General features: G+C 39.7%; 1 protein-coding gene across 1 annotated transcript; it reads right to left on the reverse strand.

Moving 5' to 3' along the window:
• Window positions 1-8,379: 8,379 nt before the first annotated feature.
• Window positions 8,380-13,313, reverse strand: LOC145453277 (5-hydroxytryptamine receptor 1A-alpha-like). The gene is made up of 5 exons (XM_080331260.1): window positions 13,133-13,313; window positions 12,711-12,921; window positions 9,994-10,346; window positions 9,149-9,256; window positions 8,380-8,630 (listed from the first exon to the last, which is right to left on the reverse strand). Exons 1-5 carry the CDS (start codon window positions 13,247-13,249, stop codon window positions 8,427-8,429), a joined length of 993 nt encoding a protein of 330 aa, XP_080187386.1. The 5' UTR covers window positions 13,250-13,313; the 3' UTR covers window positions 8,380-8,426.
• Window positions 13,314-14,125: the final 812 nt, after the last annotated feature.

Below are 14,125 nucleotides of genomic sequence, written 5' to 3' on the forward strand. Positions count from 1 at the left end.
TGTATCCTTTATCGTGCCGGTTGCTCTTGATAAGAGGCACGCGAAAAGTTCTTCGAGTCAATAAATATGAATTTACTGTTAAAAGCCGTATTCAACTTTTTGCAATTTTTTCGATTTTTCATGAAAGTTTTTTCGATGTGTCATGCAACCAACTTTTTACTCGAAATATTTGGCAGTATATGTCATTGTTTTTTGAGAATTACGATGAAATACACGGACAAATACTGAAATACCGTAAATCAGCACTGAAGTAACACTCTTCGTTATGGGTATTTCAGATTCTGAAGGAAAGGACGTGGTTTATTTTTGTCCTTGATGTTTTTTGCGGCATATACATCGACTAATGATACACATACACACGATCTGTGCATATGCAATTGCATACCATGAGTGCATGATGTGCAGCGTGCACACTGCACATGCCGCTGGATAAGATAGTGCAGATATAGCTTTCATACGGCTTTCTAAGTCATGCACCACCCCTCCATGCTATCCCAGTATTGCATGAGCGCCAAGCAGGGAAGTCATGGCTACCAGTGTTACTAATCAGGTCTTTGGTCTGACCCGGCCGGGGATCGAGCCCACGACCCACTGATCAAGAAGCCGGACGCTTCAACATTACGCGATCTTGTCCCATTTTCAATCAACAAATACAAAATAAAGATTTTACGTTTTTCGGTCACAACTTTGCCATGTTTCGGTTTACCACATTGTTTAAAAAAGAAAATGTAAACTTTACAAAAATTTCATTCTCTCGAAATGTGTGAAATGGACATAACGTCACATAACATAAGCTATACTTTGATTTCACAGCGACGATATCGTCATCTCCAGTCATATATTAACTTTTGATGAGGATTCTCAATATATTGTCTGTCTATACCACTAAACTGACTACGAAAAGTATTCACTGCTGGCTTTTCTCGACCCATGACTGGCTTCCTCTGATTACCCAACGTCAATACTGCAAAGTGCAAATACTATGCTATTGCTAAGCAGTGCGTATCATTTTGGGGACTTTTCGTGGTGACGCCAGAGTTGCCGACACAGCACCATTGATATTCAAAAAAATTGACGGTATTTCTCTTTAATTAGGTTCTTGAAAGGGTAGCTAGCCGATATCAAATTTTTTGAAGGGAGCGAATCAGTGTTGAGAACCAGTTATTACTTTCGAGTTACAAGTCATCAAGAGTCATTGCCCATTTTGACTCAAGTCAAGTCACGTCAATCGTTTTTTCGACGGTAACTCGAGTCAAGTTAAGTCACAATTCAAGTCATGTAGATTTTTTTAATTACAAAGTGTGATTCAAAGTGATAGCATTTTGTCAGCTGTTTGAAACGCAGATAAATCGATCGAGACGGCAGATCGATCGGGACCGCTCACACATTCATTTGTGTGTCTATATTGGAGCCGACCTTCATCCAAATACATCAGCCCTGCTTTGTCTACAGAAGGAGTTCGTGTACCATCTTAAAATAGTACATTGTAAACTCTCTTATTTGAGATTTCATTCCATGCTGGCGTTTTTGTGATACGATTGTTGACATCTAATGTTCTTTCCGATTCTCTACTATAGTTGCTCATCCACGATTACCCCTGAGGAGTGTCAACCGAAAATATGCAGGTTCATTTCAATATGAATGTGGTATTCAATTGCATATTGAAGTTCTGTCCATCCAAGAAGCTCTTTACACAAAACCCAATGACCAAATAGTAGGCTTACCATATTTTGGAAATGTAAAAAGAGGACACTTTTTCAGAAATTTCAGACATGAAAAACTGGAGAAGAATTCTCAAAAGCCGATATTTTTCCCACTTCGTGATCGGTTGACTAAAAAAAAAAAAAAGGTCGTCACTTCCGCTCTGAGCTCAAAATAAATAACGTTTTTCTCTCCACATTGCCAGGTGGATGACTAAAGAAAAAAAGGGTCTTCTTTTCGCTCAGAGCTGAAATCACCGCTTTTCCCTCCGAAATACCCGCCGGAGCTTCACTTCTGCGCTAATTTGCGGCATATTACTCGCAATTTCCTCTAAATCTGATCTAAATTTTCAAAAAAGAGGACAAAATCTCAAAATAGAGGACAAAAGGGCGTCCTCCGAGGACACTTTCAAAAAAGTCAAAAAAGAGGACAAATCCTCTTAAAAGAGGACGTATGGTAAGCCTACCAAATAGGAGGATGTCGAAAACGACCAAGTATGGTCTCTCAATCGAACAACCACTTTCGTTCAAATGCTCGATGTAGCAGTATTCGAACTTGGTATTTCACCTGACTTTCTTTTTGAACGATTTCCATTCGTCCTTACGCGGGCATTTTCATCCGCTCTGAATATTGAGTGACGCAGTATTGTAGACCCATCATGGTCTTACGTTGCATGTTCGAGAGACTACTTTAGGTGTTTCTATATTTATTTATATCTCACCGGTAATCCATTGCAACGTTCGCAATGTCTTGATCACTCACTTGTAGAGATGTTATCCCAATCTTACCTCCAATCTTTGCCAAATTTACTGGGGCCAGAAACTTTTCACGTCCCAATGTTCATCAAATGCAATCTAACAGTATCCGAGCAAGTGAAAATGTAAATGCGAACCAAAATATTGTAATTCTGAGTTATCATGAGGTTCTTTCCTTTTGCATTTATTTTAATTTTGCGCACGTTATCGGTATCATCCTTATCGCTGACGCCTTACATTTCATTATCCTGACACAGCTCTGAGTAGCCTAATCGTTTGATTACATTCATTGACTGTCATGTAGGCCTATAGCCTATTCGCTGTTAGTCGCTCAAACCTTTGGTTCTTAACAGTCGCTTGAAACATTTTTCTGTGCTTGTAGTTTTCAGTACTCATGATTAGGAATAGTTCGAATCAGTGTTGGGATGACTCGAGTCATGACTTGACTCGAGTCAGACTCGGGTCACTTTTTCGTATGACTTGACTTGACTCGAGTCACTTCGCCAAAATGACTTGACTTGACTTGACTCGGCGTATCGGAAATGTAGATTGACTCGTGACTAGGGCTGGGCAAAATCGAGTACTTGAGTGATTCGATTCTGAATCACGTATTATGCTTCGAGTCGAGTCGAGTATTCGAGTACCACTCATTATGACGTCATAACAGAATGTTATATGTCAAAGCTCAACCTACCTTTTAAGCCACCACAAATAATAGGCTATAATGTCTGTTATTCATCACATAAAAGATACTTAGGTATATTTTCGACCATACCGATTTCATTGCACTTTGTGACAATGTTGTGGGATGATCATGACTTTGTAAATGTGCTATTTCTAGTAACGCTATTTTTTTTACTGTTTTGAATACTGCGATACGGACAATCAAGGTAGGCTACCACAGTGGAAAATAGCATCGTAAATTTAATTCTCGTTTATAGATTAACTTTCAGTGGCGAGCAGCGTATAATTTCAGTACTCGAAAAAATCGCCTTTTACTACTCGACTCGAATCATTAAAATTAATACTCGATTCAGATTCGAGTACTCGAATCATTGTGCCCAGCCCTACTCGTGACTCGGAGCAAAATTCACAAGTCAATTTCAAGTCATCAAGTAATCGGTGTCGATAAAAATCACTGTATCTTGTATATGGTCGGATTTTTAGCGAAATGCTGGTGTAACCCGTGAGAGCGACCAATCATTCAATAATCGTACGTCTTACTGAGCCTCCGTTGTTCTCTCACAAATAAATTCACCGCAAACGAAGTGATCGAAACTTACAGCTTACATTGTCGTAAACTAGTATGGTAAAGTGAGTTCATAGAAAAATATTTATTTCTGTTCTCTGTTCTTACCTTAACAAAACATATTGCTCGATTGAAATTGAATTCGAAATACATATAGTCCTCAACCACTGGCGCAGGCTCGAATTGTATCATATCAATTTGTAAATGGGCTATGTATTGCATGTTATCATTCATTTCTTTATTCTCTATTTTTGCTGGTAAATACAAACTGAGGCTGTAGCAGACTGTAGGTATATGTGAGCGATGCAGCGTAGATCAGATAGCTAGTAAAACGCAATGACGTAATCATTCCTAATACTTCAAATAGGCAACTTGACTTGAATTGTGATTTGACTCGTGACTTGACTTGACTTGACTCGACTTGACTCGAGGTACCTCCAAAAATCGAGTGACTTGACTTGACTCGAGTCACCTTCGAAAATCGATTGACTTGACTTGACTCGAGTCAAAATATGTAATGACTCGAAATGACTCGAGACTCGAAGGTAGGGACTTGATCCCAACACTGGTTCAAATACGTTCCATTTTTTTTTTTAATTTAATGGTGTTCTACATATCAGGAATGAAACATGAATAGCTTGAGATTGTTGCTAATTACGACGCTACGGTTGTCAAAGAACACCTCTTTGCTGAATCAATTACCTGTTTTAAAGTAATTGTACTTGTAATTATATTTGAAAATAATTACATGTTTAACAGTAATTGTAACTGTAATTTGATATTTTTAGCATTGAGTAATTGTAATTGTAATGTAATTCAAGCATGCAAGGAAGTAATTGTAATTGCAATTGTAGTAGAATTAAAATATTTTAATTGATCGAACTCTGGTTCTTAGTTCTAGTTGCTGATTTTGAAAATTGAGTAGTTGTAGTCAGGACTATAACTGCCGCAGCCCAAACCCCCCAATTGCGGGGAGCCAAGCTTGAAGGGGGTCCCAAATTATTTCGTGAATTAACTGTAAATTGTAGTGCGCGATTCAACGTTTTTAAATATATTGTTTATTGGGTAGCCTACTCTTCCTCCAGAAAAATACGCATGCTTTATAGAAATGGGCGTTTCGGCGTCGGCAATTACCGCGCCACGACGCACCAAGACATATAAAGTTTTAGATCATGCAACATGCGACACCAAGAAGTGTGCCAGAGCGAAAAGCAGTGAATAAACCTTGGTCGAATAGGACTGCCCTCATGCTGACCGAAAATAACTTCTCATCCGCTCAAGATTGATGAGGACCAATCAAAGGCCATAAATTCTGCAATTAGCAAACACTTGTTAGATAATTCCGCCTGTGCGAAAAATTATCGAGACGACAGATTTCGAGTCATCGGAAGGGGCCGTTCGCACTTTCATTCGTGTGCCTTGGAGTCGACGTTTATCAAAATGCACCAGCAAAAGCTGTGTCAGCAAAAGGATTTTGTGTACCATCTAAAATAGCACATTGAACGCTCTCGTATTCGACATTTCATGCTGGTGACGTCATATTTTGTGAGACGATTGTTGATACACGATGTTCTTTTGAATTCTCTACTAGTTGCTGACGATTACCCCTGACGAGTGTCACCCGAAAATATTCGGGTTCATTGGAATATGAATATACTATTGAATTGAATATATATAGGCCTAAATATATCTGATATATATGAAATTGTCCATAGGGGCCTAAATGGCTGGCGCCGAATGTTCCTGACCTGGCAATCTGAACCCCCACAAGTTAAATGCCATCCGCAGGGACAAATTAATTGCTAGTGAAGAAATAGCAATTTTCAAGTACGTCTGGGTGATTTCAATATCTTTTGATATAGCAGAGAGGAAGCCACGAAATAACATCATGTAACGAAGTCATTATACCAACGGGTCCGCTCGGCCGAAGATGTTTATAACTATTATTCACGGGCCCTACATTTTCCAAGAATCATCAGTTACTTACTTAGCTTCGCCGGTAAATCTGAATACGTGAGCAGAGAGGATGGAAAATAGATAGCAATATATATGCAATTCCCGATCCTATTGACCGATTCAATCATGAATTATTGGAAATTTTCCCGCTTCGCACGTTTTGGCTCTATAAGCCGACTCACTAAACAGCACAACCACACTCGGTGATAAGTCACGGCAAAAATGAACTGCCGAATGGGGGTATGGGGGGTCCATAAGGTCGGCTTCTCACCCTATTGGGGCCATAACGAACGTTTTTGGGGAGCTGACGAAGTGCTGTCACGGTTCTGGTTGTAGTTCTAGTTCTAGGCTAGCATCGGATACTGAAAGTCGAGTAGCCTAGTTGTATTGTATTGTATTCATTATAGGTACGACAGTGATGCTTACAGCCTTGGGGCTTTGTGCTCCACGACACTGGCACAATGGCAATTTGAATAGTTCAATGCATTTTTTTAACCGCGATTTTTCTTGGACTAGGCTAGCTCTTCCACGAATCAGACTCCTCTTCCTCTTCCATGCTTTCATTCATTTAGTCTTTGCTGCCGACTTTCAAGCTCGGCTCACTGTACTTTTTTCCATTTTAAGTCACTGCAATGAGGAGCCCTGATAAACCAAGAGGAATTAGGTAGAGCCAAGACTCGAACCAACAACCAATGGTGACGTGACGGTGTCGCTAGCACACTGCGCCACTCGCTTCCCTATGTGTTCTAATCTGTAGGACTAAGCTAGTCAGGCAGACTTGTACAAACTACCCATTTAGTTAGTTGATAGTCAACTATCTAACGTTTTTTTTCAGTAGTTCTAGTTACAGTTCTAATGGCCGATTTTGAAAATTGAGTTGTTGTAGTTCTAGTTCCAGTTGCGGATTTTGAAAATTGGTTAGTTGCAGTTCTAGTTCTAATTGCGGACTTTAAAAATTGGTTAGTTCTACTTCTAGAGTTGCAAGTATCAAAAATAATGAGTATTTCTAGTTTTCGTTCTAGTTACGATTTTTGAAATCCATTAGTTTGTACAAGTCTGTCACAAGTTGCGTCACAATATCAAACTCCGTTACAATGCAACATTCCAGGCTGATTTCGGGGGTTCCAGGACCACGAACAGAATAAAATTTATATTTTCGCAATCAGTACCTCGGTAGCTTACGATTGATACCCGTTACATCAAAATTAATGCTCGGCAAGCCGATCAAAAATTACCGTCATATTGCCTTTAGCCAAATGGACAGTGTGACGTAGACCAATTTCACGGAGCCGTGAGATTTGCTTGTGTAGCGCCCCTTTTCGAAAATTGTCTAGGTCCGGCGTCCCCAACCCCATATTTTAAGGGCGATAGTAAAAACTCGGAGTAAGAGTTTGACCAGGGATATCTAGAAGTTCTGAGTTCGTCGTCGGTTCGGTCTTTTCGGGTTGGCACTTCACCATTAGAAATAGCTTGAATCGTGATCGAGGACGATCGACTAATTACCACTATAATAATCGCATGTGCTGTATTGGGGATCAAATCAAGATTGCTATAACAACCATCGGATACGGGCTCATATACATATCCGGCTCGAGCCCGGTGTACAGGTAACCTACGTATCTTGAATTCACTTGTGCGGGAACGTTAATTGTATTGAATTTTGTTTTATTGCTTTCTTGGACTAGTAAATCAAATGAGATAAAGATCTTTGCCCACATTGAATTTGGTAATGCACCCAGTCTGACATGAATGTATTCCAAACAAAGCGACCCATACTGTGTAACGTTCATGTGAGGTTGCGGGTCAAAACACTAAACAGCATCATCCTTTCTGATGCGATGAAAAAATATTCTGAATATTTAATTTTGTAGTTCTCAAATACAAATATAATTAGTTAATCATTTTGATCTCTAAAAGCTTCAAAGTATCTTTATTGTACAAAGGGCTCTCACTCTCAAAAGTTAGGAAAGACAAGGTTAAGAAACACTGCACTATACAGACATTGTTTCTATAGTCCATTAGATGAAGAGATTTTCATGGCATGTCTAAACTATTTGAACTGGAAGTAAAAGAATTATGAACTGAAAAGTACTCAAGTAAGTAATGTCAAAAATTAATCAAGATGTCTCGCGAGTTAGAGAGCAATAATATATAGTGATAGACGGAGTATCGTGGATCCTTCGCCGGGGCTGACCACATGTTAATTATTGCAAGATAGTAGCCCCGCAGTACACACCAAGTTGTAGATGTGCAGAGGTGGTCAGTAACGAAGTACTTCTACTTTTTCGAAGAACTCAAGTAGGTATCCTCTACTTATGGTACTTACTCAAGTAGATCTGATTTTCGCTACTTCTACTTCGTAATATTTTGTGATCTACTTACTTACTATTTTCAGTTTTTCAAGTAGAAGTAGTTCAATCTTTCAATCAGGAATATAACCTGAGAAATTTCGGGGCTGTTTTCACGGAGTATCAACATTTAATTTTCATAAAAATTGCGTAAAGCCCAGAATTTTCGTCGCGCTTCGCGCGCAGTGGTTACGAGGTTGCCAGTATGATTTCACGGAAGTATCGATGAATATAATTCAGGTATCGGGTTGGCGTGGCTCCGTTCACACAGGGATATCTAGAATTGGATATCTCTATATCCCTGCGTTCACACCACATTGTCCCTCTTCGCCCATATGAAATAATTCATCACAGTACATCAAGCATCAAGCCATCATATCCTATTCGCATCAATTTTGCCAAAAATTGTCTTCGCGCTCAACTTGATAGGAACACGGACGAAGAGTCGTCGTTGGTCGCGCTGTCCGCTGATCGGAAGAAGCACTGGCAAAAATGTTCCTTCAGTTTCTTATCGGTCGATATGTAGACAACAGGATTCACAGCGGAGTTGGACACGCCCAATACGAACAAATAGGTGCTGGCCAGGTCTTCGTAGTGGCAAGTGCCGCTCACGCAGACTGCCTTGAACATAAGATAGATTGGATTAGGCCGGGTAGTTTCAAAGTAATAGAACTGAATAAAAAGTAATAGAAGATGGCGTAAAAGGGCAAGCGACAAAACGAAGTGGCGGGTGAGGTTGATCTATCTATCAGATCTGGGTCCAATATTCTCTAACGCTGACTACATCGCCTAGGCCAGGTTGGTGTCTGATTTCAAAGACTACTCCGAATCGTTTCGACACCTTCATATCTTTTCATTGTATCGCGGCCTGGCGGGCGGTGTATTGAAATGATGCGTGTCACTCGATCTGTGACGGCACGGTTGTTAAAGATTTCGCATCTCTCGCATTTTCATCCTGGCTAAACCTATTGATGAAACTGTAAATCTACCCCAGTAAGAAGTAAGATTTTTATCTTTCTCAAATTATCACCATATCCTAATTACCGGGGTGAAATGACCGAGTTGCTATTTTGTCTGGAGTGGGAATTTTGATCTGCCTGAATTCGGATAACCTCGGATAAAGAATTGGTAATCGCTACCTGCATCACGCAGACAATCCAAAACGGAGTCCACATGCATATGAAAAATCCAAGTATCAGTATGACCGTGCGAGACCACTTTTCGGGCCTTATTGTGTTCCATATTCTCTGCGAAATGAAATCAATATTAGCGCGTGGCAATAATCCACTTTGATTGAGCAACAAACGTAAAGAGCAGGCGAGAAACCTGAACAAACTGCCAATACATGTCTACTGTCAAGCCAGAAGCCACCCAGACTTTTACAAACTACTGGATTTTGAAAACGAGCAACCAGAACTAGACCTACTCACTTTTCAAATGTTGCAAGTAGAGCTAGAACTACTCACATTTCCGAACTAGCGACTAGAACTAGAACTAAAACAAACGACTTTTAAAAATGAGATAAAACCACAATTAGGCTATTCACTGGCACCTAGCAACTCAAATACAACTAACGACCTTTTAAAATCCGCAACAAACTAAAACACAAATTCCAATCCGAAGCCACTCATTAATTTTATTTTAATCGGAATTCGGTTGGCATTTAAATGACTGGGTTTCGAGTTTGAAACGGTAGGGGTTTCTACCCTGAAAACCACACCCTGCTGTTCCGCAACGAAATATTTTCAAAATCCGCAACTAGAACTAGAACTAGAACTACTCACACATTCAGTAGAGTTGACCTTCAACTAACTAGAGTTTTTTTACAAGCCTTGAAACACCATAAAATAAATACAACGTCCCTTTCCACGACGGAGAAATCATACGCTCAGTAAACAAAGGTAACATTTCTGAGAGCAAAAACAGAAACATCAATATTCAAAATGTGCTAACATGCTAGTGTTAGTTATAGTTAGTCACTCACCGGAAGATTGTTGGAGGAGTTGCTATCGATGCGGCCATCGTTCGTTTCGTCCAGTACATCATTTCTATTTCCGTCGTTCGTTTCAACGAAGTTGCACATTGGATGCCCATCCGCAATTATCTCAATCGGTCCGTAAGGCGTACTTGAGGTTTCGTTTTCGTCAATTTTACCGGCCACCGTCAATATATATTCGGTGTGGTTATCATGGCGTGCGATCTCCGTGTAAGTAGGCGAAGGAACATCCGTCATCTCTGTTTTCAGGCGATCGCGTGTTTCTCTGTTACTCTGCGCAGCTTGAGAGCAACTTGGCAATATCTCGCACGCCGCAATCTTGCGTCCTTGTCTTCTCGACGCTGCAAAATTTTGGCATCGCTATTGCTAGTTTGCTACCCAATTGATATTGTAAATTAATACGAGCTGCTGGATTCTAGATGGATTAGGCTCATACACTATTGGTAAACGCGTTCTATAGTATGTGCTAGCATCATGCTGCGTTAAAGAGCATTGTATCGCATGATCTCCGGTATAATCAGGGTGATGCTACGGAAGATAGGTCTACGTTGTTCCTCCTTACAGTAATGACGCACGTTCACCAGGGTTGTTCTGAATATCTTTCTTTTTTAAATTTCACAGGGCATTGCATCAAATTAATTTGTAGCTAAAAAACGCTGCAAATCAATTTTGTATCATTTTCGACCCGTAGAAGCGAAGTTATTAGAGTGGAAAATTTGTGATTTGAAAAAATAGTACCGTATTTACGGTGGGAAATTCTATCATATAGAGATGTCGAATGCTCGGTATTTGTGAACGTGAAATAGGCTAATGCTGCTAACTAATTTACATGCATTAATCGTTATGGTTGCCTGTAATCAAGTGGTATTGCCATTTCATGGAAATGAATTGAACAATTGTGCTGTTGACGGTAGAAAATTTTGATAAAAGAGTAGCAATTTCAGTAAAGTAGCAATACAAGTTAAACAGTAGGAAAAACGAAAACAGGCAATATTAAAAAGCTTAGCCTACATATAAATATCATATCGCAATGACATCATATAGGTACCAATTGATGCGCGAAAGAAGATATTTTGAAATCTTGGTATGTAGTTGCGCCTGTGCTAGGCTACAATTAAGGGTAAATGACAGCACGATACTATGCTCGATGGTGCAAGGAAGCATTAACGGGTGAAATATTCGGACTTTAGCTGCCGAATATTGACAATGATCAGATCACGAAGGACGTATAGGCCTAGCACAATTGATGGACGCAGGTACGTGTACGACCCGCAACTGGAGACGGAACGCCAGAGCCGGGAAGCCCGATTTCGCGTGTCTAGACTGTCTACTGCAGTGGTCGGGAACCTATGGCTCGCGAGCCATATATGGCTCTTTTGGGTATAAGATATGGCTCTTTGCCAAATATTCATTTTTTTACTGAAATGATCAATATTGCAGCGACTTGTTAGTAAATCTTCATCACGGCCAGAATATTTATTCTCGTGGCAGTATAAACATGTCTTTGAGAGGTAAAGACAATGCCGTCTTCAGGTTCAGGGGCTCCGAGCCCCTCTTTTTAAAATCATCAAATTTCAGTTATTGTCAAGCCAGCGGCCAATATCTTTCGCGAAGTCTGCGTACCCGACACGAAATCTTGATTTGTGCAATACGTTGATCAATCAAAGAGCATAGTAGACATGGCGACGCCCATATCAAAACGCATTTTTCAAATACACATTGTCTTCCTGATCTACGGCGCGAAATGAACTGCTGTGGATGTGACATTCACAGTTACAAACTCGAATTACAAACGACGCCATAGCTATCCACGTTCTTGATTGGTAAGTATAGCTCTGTGTGGTACCGCGGTACCGGCGATAAAATGTTGGCATGTATAGCGCAACGTTATGTTACCGCTGAATACTTTGAGAATTGAGAAGTCGACAAGTATTTAGATTTTCGGAATCAGGGTGACAGTCACATTCGATTAATATCAGTTGATAAATTCTAAGCTACTTACGATGAATTGCGTTATCAGTGTTGAGGCTTGGCCCGTGTGAGAAAATATGGCGTACACGAGGAATCCCATGTAGTGAGCTCGCATTAGTACTACGATGACGTCACTAATTTTAAATTGTGACATAACAGTTGATTGGCATGTATGGCTCTTTGGGAGTTGAAATGGAAAAAATAGGGCAAATATGGCTCTTCGGACCAAAAAGGTTCCCGACCACTACTGTCTACAATACAATTTAGATGTACCAAATCTGCCATAGCAGAGATGAGCATGGATTAGAATTAGGTTTTGAAAAAACAGGATTTGTGAAATTTTGTCGGATTTGGATTGGATTTGGATTAGACATTTTTTTCAGAACGGATTAGGATTTGGATTGGATCTAACTATTTTCTGGGAGATTGAAATGTCGTGTGGCGAATGGCGACAACTTTATTCAGATCAGTTATTAATGTAATTATATGGTTACTAAGTTATCTTGAATCAAGTGAATAGTTGGTTGTGAAAGAAAATTTTCGAATCCCTCCATTGCATAAATTAGTATTTTTTCTGGATTTCCTGTTGGAATCGGATTAGGATTGGATATGGACTTGAATATGAAAAAGTTATGGATTAGGATTTGGATTTGGATTTGAAGGTTCGGATTTGGATTGGATTAGGACATAGAAACTTCAAATCCGCTCATCTCTGTGCCATAGGCTATACTTACCCTGGCACATCACAATGTGAAGATACGCAGTTGCCGTGAGTGTCGGCAAATATATCCCGAGAAACACAAAAAGGATGTAGGAGGGAGGAACTGCAGTAAGAAACAGACACCTTTGTTGATCGTTGTAAGGATCGTCTTCATGCCAACCCATAAATGGAGCAAAACCAACGAGCGCAGAAGCTACCCATATGAAGAAAGTGACAGCAATCACCTGAATAAAATCGAGGATTATAGCAATCATATCCAACGGCGCAAAACGTAAGATTGCCTACGAAAAAGTGCTACGAAAATATAAGGCAGGCAGGAAATCCTATAACGATATTTATGTATCCTTGTCAGTTCTCGTATAGTGTGAAGTCAAAATTGTTTTTCTGAGGTGCAAAATGTTGTTTCAAAACAATCTAGTAACCGATATAGCCAACCTTTGGAGTGTCGTTCTTTCTCTGTCGAAACGGCATTCTAATTGTTTTGTATCTTTCAAAGGCTATGCCAGCCATTATCATACAAGATGCCATTGTAGCCATTGCGATGAAACCCATGGTGATAAGACAACTGGTGAGCGGTCGTTCAGGATTCACCGCATCCGATATAGCAAGTAAAGACGCGACCCCAAGCTGAACAGTGAGCAGTGGTTGAAATTACAAAGTGGTTAAAAGGTTCAGCGTATATACTAGGAATGGTGCGAACCTCTGAAAGGTTTGGGTTCGTGTGAACGAGAACCTTTTCGAAAGGTTCTGTGTGAACGCGAACGTGAGCCTGTGACGTCACGTGAAGACATATTGCTAATTCCAACTCTTCATTTCAGTGTGTTCACTAGGGTTATGACTAGAAAAAAAAATCAAAATTTTGTGTGTCCTGTAGTCACAAACGATGAACTTTTGTGTCCTGATTGCAAAATTACCAAAAGTTAAGACTGGATTAACAAAAACCTCCCGCACAAAAATTTTCTAGTTTTCACGGTATGAAGGATAGGCTTTTTTTGTAGATACAGACTATATAATATATATACCGACTGATTTGAATTTAACTGACAAAATCCCAGTTGCTAAGATTTAAAATAGTATTTTTGTAAATTTTGATCGCTCATATTGAATTATTCCTATCGTTTTCTTGCTTACAGTCAAAATTAAATAATTAATAAATAATTATTAATTTAGATTTTAGATGGAGACTGTATAGATCGGATGATTTCAATTTGTCTGACACAAATCGAACTGGTTGTTCGAAAAGGCGAAAGTAGAACAACTCAACATATTTTCAGCGGTCTAGAAAACCGAATAGAGGAATATGTTGAAAATTTGAAAATGTCATATCATATGTGACTCAGCATCTGTTGATACTGGACGGCGGAATGGCGTTGTTGTGAAACTGCAAATTACAGTGATGAGCAAGGGTTTTCATAAACCACATAACAT

This window comes from Botryllus schlosseri, chromosome 13 (assembly GCF_051294905.1).
Source record: "Botryllus schlosseri isolate E-star chromosome 13, Bs_hap1, whole genome shotgun sequence".
Lineage (NCBI taxonomy): Eukaryota > Metazoa > Chordata > Ascidiacea > Stolidobranchia > Styelidae > Botryllus > Botryllus schlosseri.

Coding starts and splice junctions, on each gene's coding strand:
- LOC145453277 (XM_080331260.1), bottom strand. CDS start 13,249: ATGGGTTTCATCGCAATGGCTACAATGGCATCTTGTATGATAATGGCT. Junction 12,922..13,132: donor GAAAGAACGACACTCCAAAG/GTTGGCTATATC, acceptor GATTTTATTCAG/GTGATTGCTGTCACTTTCTT. Junction 10,347..12,710: donor TCACATTGTGATGTGCCAGG/GTAAGTATAGCC, acceptor AAAATTTTGCAG/CGTCGAGAAGACAAGGACGC.